The sequence below is a fragment of the Globicephala melas genome, chromosome 9, assembly GCF_963455315.2.
Source record: "Globicephala melas chromosome 9, mGloMel1.2, whole genome shotgun sequence".
In the NCBI taxonomy this organism is placed as follows: Eukaryota; Metazoa; Chordata; class Mammalia; order Artiodactyla; family Delphinidae; genus Globicephala; species Globicephala melas.
In genome coordinates, this window is record NC_083322.1 from 6,377,358 (window position 1) to 6,383,361 (window position 6,004).

At 40.6% G+C, this 6,004-nt stretch overlaps 1 protein-coding gene across 4 annotated transcripts; it reads left to right on the top strand.

The window, feature by feature from the left end:
* Positions 1–344: 344 nt before the first annotated feature.
* Positions 345–5,534, top strand: GIMAP2 (GTPase, IMAP family member 2). Of its 4 annotated transcripts, none has more exons than XM_030854193.3 (3): positions 345–406; positions 1,288–1,323; positions 2,338–5,534. In XM_030854193.3, exons 2-3 carry the CDS (start codon positions 1,296–1,298, stop codon positions 3,297–3,299), a joined length of 990 nt encoding a protein of 329 aa, XP_030710053.1. In that variant the 5' UTR covers positions 345–406; positions 1,288–1,295; the 3' UTR covers positions 3,300–5,534. The 4 variants fall into 4 exon arrangements, with proteins under 4 accessions (XP_030710053.1, XP_030710051.1, XP_030710048.2 ...); XM_030854191.3 differs by having other exon boundaries at positions 387–406; positions 2,335–5,534; XM_030854188.3 differs by lacking the exon at positions 345–406 and adding an exon at positions 910–1,021 and having other exon boundaries at positions 2,335–5,534.
* The last annotated feature ends 470 nt before the right edge of the window (positions 5,535–6,004 follow it).

A 6,004-nucleotide genomic window follows, 5' to 3' on the forward strand; every position in this document is an offset into this window, starting at 1 on the left:
CTGGGAGGAGCTGAGGGGTGTTCATTCAGGCAAACCTGTAACTGCGGGGACACAGCCCGGGTGGGAAGGAAACAAATCTGCCAGCATCCCTGGCGCCCCTTTTCTTCCTGTCCAGTTTAAATGATTCAAACATTGTTTTTTTCACTATTGAGAAAAGACAGTCCATGCGACAACAAATTATTCATTAAACTTTGCCATTTTAACTATTTTTAAAAAGAGAATCAGACACAGACATGTGCTGGGGCTCACTTGCAGTGAGGAAACTCAGTGGAGATTCGAGAGAGGAAGAAGCAGACTAGGTTTCCGGTTTTCTGGTTTGTTTGGGTTTTTTTTTTTCTCTTCAAGCTGAACGGGCAAGTCACAAATTTCACTGGGGAGGCTTCTGTTTCTTTCAAAAATAACTCAGGTAAGTCCACACTCAAGAAAGTTCTGCAGTGTTGATTTCTAGTTCCCAGGCTAAAGAAAAATTTTTTTAACAAATTTGCCCTATTTTCAGGGAAACAATTTAGAGTGATGGCATCTGGCTTAAGTGAAGCCAGTTTACAGGACCTGTAAACTTCATGGAATTTAGATTACCCATTACTGGCAAAGAGAGCTTCGTTTGCATAGAGCCAATAAAAAGTGCTAACTGGGAAGAATTTGGTCATTAACTCATGCATTTTCTCTGCCTTGTCGCTTGGTACCGGCTGCCAGTTTTAAGAAACGTTTCTCTGAGTAGGAAAAGGAACTAAATGGCAAGGCTTCTACGTGGAAAGAGGAAAATTCAAGTAATTAACGGATCAAATGAAGTGTATTTCTGGTTTAAAGGACAGTGTACTTTTCTGGAGTCGTGTTCTTAATTCATTGAGCCTCTCAGCAAGGACGCAGCGTGGAGGGAGGGGCTGGGCGAGCTGGAGAAAGATCGAAAGAAAGAGCAGTCTGAACCTGGGACCCAAGGCAGACCTAGAAAGGACGCAGAGGGAAAGGAAGGTGTGTGGCCACGGAAAGCAAGAGCGGGCGCAGAGGTCCTTCAGGGAGGAGGGTAAGTGGAGGAGAGGTGGGCATGCAGATAAGAAGAAGTAGGTGGGGCGACAAGCCAAACCCATCTTCTGACTCACTGGGTTGACTCTGAGCAAGTGACTAAACTTCTCTGTAAAATAGAGATAGTACTTCTTTCCACCCACCTCCTCAGCTTTGTGTAGACAAATGAGGCATGGTGAACGTGCTCTAGAAATATAAGGTTCTCTCATGAGTCGTAACTCAAAAACGATAGTTTTTTAATTGGTCTCTGGTCTCTCTGTCCCTCAGGAACTGCCATGGACCGAAAGGAATGCAGTCACTCTGGTAAGAAAGTGACTTCCTCTCTGTGCCTGTTTACCCATCCTGTGCTTATGTTGTATAAAAATCATGCTATACTTTGAAGCAAAGCATAAGTGAGCAGCAGTTTCTTCACTAGAGAGGATCATTTCACAATGTTCATTTCAGTATTTTCCTGGTCTGACCATTTCGCTGGTGGTCGGGACCACACCTCTGCCCAGCCACGGTCAGAGGAGCCGTCTCTGGTCCTGGAACAGTCAAGTTACTTTCCCCACCTGAAGACGGAACCCACTGTCTTGGCTACCCGTCTCTCATCTCCAGAAAATTTGCCTTTTACAGGGCCAGAACTGGATGATATAGGCAAATTTTGAATGACAAGGTATGTTTTTAATTCTAACTCATCCTCCAAATATGCTTTTCTAGGAGCCAACATGGCAATGCCCTGCAGACCTAGAGAAATCTAGAGTTTTAAAAATCATTATTTTATTTGATAATAGAGTTAGCTTCTATTTCAGAAATACCATACATTGTGAGAGTATCTTTTCCCAGACTTTTCCTTATCATTAAAAATATTCCATTGGCATGATCAGTGTGGGAATAACGAAGCAAGCTTCTTCTTTTTTTTTTTCACCTTTGTTTTTTTTAATTGAAATATAGTTGATTTACAGTGCTGTGTTACTTTCAGTTTTACAACAAAATGATTCAGTTATACACACACACACACACACACACACATACGCATATGAATAGATTTTTAGATTCTTTTCCATTGTAGGTTGTTACAAGATATCGAGTATAGTTCCCTGTGCTATACAGTAGGTCCTTGTCGGTTATCCATTTTATATATAGTAGTGTGTATATTTTAATCCCAAACTCCTAATTTATCACTCCGCTGCCTGTTTCCCTTTTGGTAACTGTAAGTCTGTGAGTCTATACCTGTTTTGTAAATGAGTTCATTTGTATCATTTTTTTTAGATTCCACATATAAGCGATATCATACGGTATTTGTCTTTCCCTTCTAAGTAAACTTGCTCTTAGCAGGACCATATACAAAGAGTCAACAAGCTCAACATGCCGGAGGATCAGAGCTGAGAGTCATTCTGGTGGGCAAAACAGGAACCGGCAAAAGTGCTACGGGGAACAGCATCCTCGGGAAGGAAGCATTTGAGTCCAGGCCGAGTGCCCAGTCCTTGACGAAGACTTGCAGTAAAAGTCGGGGAAGCTGGGGAGACAGAGAGATGGTTGTCATTGACACACCAGACATGTTTTCTGGGAAGGGCCCCTCTGAATCCCTGTACAAAGAGGTACAGAAGTGCTACTTACTCTCCGCACCAGGACCTCACGTGCTGCTCCTGGTGACACAGCTGGGCCGATTCACCACGGAGGACCAGCAGGCTGTGCAGAAGGTGAAGGAGATCTTTGGAGAGGATGCCATGAGACACACAATTGTCCTCTTCACCCACAAGGAAGACCTCAAGGGAGGCTCCTTGATGGATTACATCCATGGCTCAGATAACAAAGCCCTAAGCGAGCTGGTGGCTGCGTGTGGGGGGCGAGTGTGTGCCTTTAGTAACCGTGCTAAAGGGAGCAATCGGGATGACCAGGTGAAGGAGCTAATGGACTTAACTGAGAGCCTAGTGATGGCGAAGAGGGGTGGCCACTACAGCAATAGGCTGTACAGCCTAGTAACAGGGTCAGAATGTGCAACTGTGCAGTCAGAGGAAAGATTACAGGACTTCAAAGAGAGCTTTGTAAAGTACACGGAAATTCAGAGACGTTCAGCCATGGCCAAAGCCCTAATCCTAATAGTGATGTGTATTCAGGTGTTTGTCAGATTGCAAACTCTGTTATTTCGTGTCTTGCACGGAATGTGCAATTTCTTTTACCGCTTACTGTTTACCATGTGCCATTTATTCTGTCGCTTACTGTTAATTATACCCCAAAAATTAATGGTAATTTTTAGAAAGACCATTAGACGGGAATGCAAGACTCCTATATTATAGTTACAATTAGTGGTTCTCTATCCACTGTCATTTAGTGGGTGAATCACACACTGTACCTCCCTGTAGAACACAGTGCCTGACAGCACCAAACGTTTGAGATTCTGTGAAGTGCTTAAATCTTAACATCATTCTATTTGTCAGTAAACCAAATGATTTTAAAAGTTACTGTTTGTATTGAAATATAGCTTTTAAAACTTTTAAACATAAAATTCCTCTCATTTGCAAATCTCTAAAGTCAGTTTTAGGTCCCTAAAAACTCCTTTTCTTCTTTATACTTACTATTTCTACTGAATATAACAAAAATAACAATAAAATTTCTACTGGGTACAGTACAATAACAAGTAAGCTGTAGAATTCCTGAGATCACATGTCTTCAATTCTGTGCTATGGTTTTATCTTCAGAAGATGGTAAGTGAACACGTGGCTCATTTCTGTAACACAACCAATGCATGCTCAACAATCACACGCGGACACACTCACACATCAATAGTCTGTTTTATGTGCATCCAATTTGCTTAACATTGAAAGAGGCTCAGCCAGACTTTACCCCTGGTGCCCATTCCCAGTTAGCATTGAAACTCACACAGACGCTTACGCTTCAGACAAGATGGTGGACTGAATAGTTTGGAGCACCATCCTGTTAAACGCAACTAGAATTTTTAAAAATAAACACAGGGCTTCCCTGGTGGCGCAGTGGTTGAGAGTCCGCCTGCCGATGCAGGGGACACGGGTTCGTGCCCCGGTCCGGGAAGATCCCACATGCCGCGGAGCGGCTGGGCCCGTGAGCCATGGCCGCTGAGCCTGCGCGTCCGGAGCCTGTGCTCCGCAACGGGAGAGGCCACAGCAGTGAGAGGCCTGCGTAGCGCAAAAAAATAAATAAAATAAAATAAACACAATCTTTATGACTGATGAGCTCACTAGAAAATTAGGAAAACTCCAAGCATGAAGCAGACAATACACATAAAAAGGATGTGGAGCTAAAAGGGGAGTTGAGAGCCATGAGGACAGGCAAACCCAGAAGGCAAGGTTGACCTACAGACAAACGCCTACATCAATCCCAAGATGAAGAAACTCAACCTTGGATTGTTGGTAAAGTTAGAGAGCTGATTCTGAGGTCTCTGATCCCCAGACCCAAACCTATATTAAACCTTCCCTAATATTATAAATTCTAATATTATAAATTAAATTTAAAGTATTTTTTAACCAAATGTAAAATATTCTGTTTTTTTTATTTCTTCTTATGCTCATTTTTGTATGATGTGCTTTTCAAGGAATTTTTCCATTATACTTAAGTAGTTGAATTTATTTGCAGAAACATAAAATATTTTATCATCCCTTTAATATGTACAAGAGCTAAATTATTGGGTTGGCCAAAAAGTCCGTTTGGGAACCCAATACTTGTTCCTCTTCAAATTCTGATATTGGCAATTTATGATTATTTCTTTTTGTTTGATCAGCCTGGCTAGAAGTTTAATTTTATAAGTTTTACAAAAATCTAACTTTGATTTTCTCCTTTATATTTTCTCTGTTCCATGCCATTGAGCACTTTTAAAAATCTCTTTTGCCCAGAATGTTTTAATTTCAAAGAAGTTCAACTCATCAATTTTTTCTTTCATAAATCATGCTTTTAGTGTTTTATCTAAAAAGTCATGACCAAACCCAAGATCTCCTAGATTTCCTCCAGTGTTATCTTCTAGGAATTTTATAGTTTTACATTTTACATTTATATCCATGATCTCTTTTGAATTGATTCTTGTGAAAGGTATAAGGTCTGTGACTAGATTCTTTTTTTTTTTTTGCATGTGGATGTCCAGCATCATTTATTGAAAAGTCTATGCTTTTACAACCTAAGTGTCCATCAACAGTTGAATGGATAAATAAGATGTGGCACGTATATACAAGGGAATATTACTCAGCCATAAAAAGAAATGAAATTGAGTTATTTGTAGTGAGGTGGATGGACCTAGAGTCTGTCATACAGAGTGAAGTAAGTCAGAAAGAGAAACACGAATACCATATGTTAACACATATATATGGAATCTAAGAAAAAAAATGGTCATGAAGAACCTAGGGGCAAGACGGGAATAAAGACATAGACCTACTAAAGAATGGACTTGAGGATACAGGGAGGGGGAAGGGTAAGCTGGGACAAAGTGAGAGAGAGTCATGGACATATATACACTACCAAACGTAAAATAGATAGCTAGTGGGAAGAAGCTGCATAGCACAGGGAGATCAGCTCAGTGCTTTGTGACCACCTAGAGGGGTGGGATAGGGAGGGTGGGAGGGAGGGAGACACAAGAGGGAAGAGATATGGGGATATATGTATATGTATAACTGATTCACTTTGTTATAAAGCAGAAACTAACACACCATTGTAAAGCAATTATACTCCAATAAAGATGAAAAAAAAAAGTCTATGCTTTTAGACAGACTCACAGTTATAGAAAATAAACTACTGGATACAGTGGGGAGAGGGAAGGGGGGTACAAAATAGGGGTATGGGATTAAGAGGTACAAACTATTATGAAGCAAATAGATAAGCAACAAGGATATATTGTACAGCAATGGGAATTATAGCCATTATTTTGTGACAACCTTAAATGGACTATAATCTATAAAATACTGAATCACTATGCTGTACACCTGAAACTAATATAATATTGTAAATCAGCTGTACTTCAATTTCAAAAGTAAAAATAAAT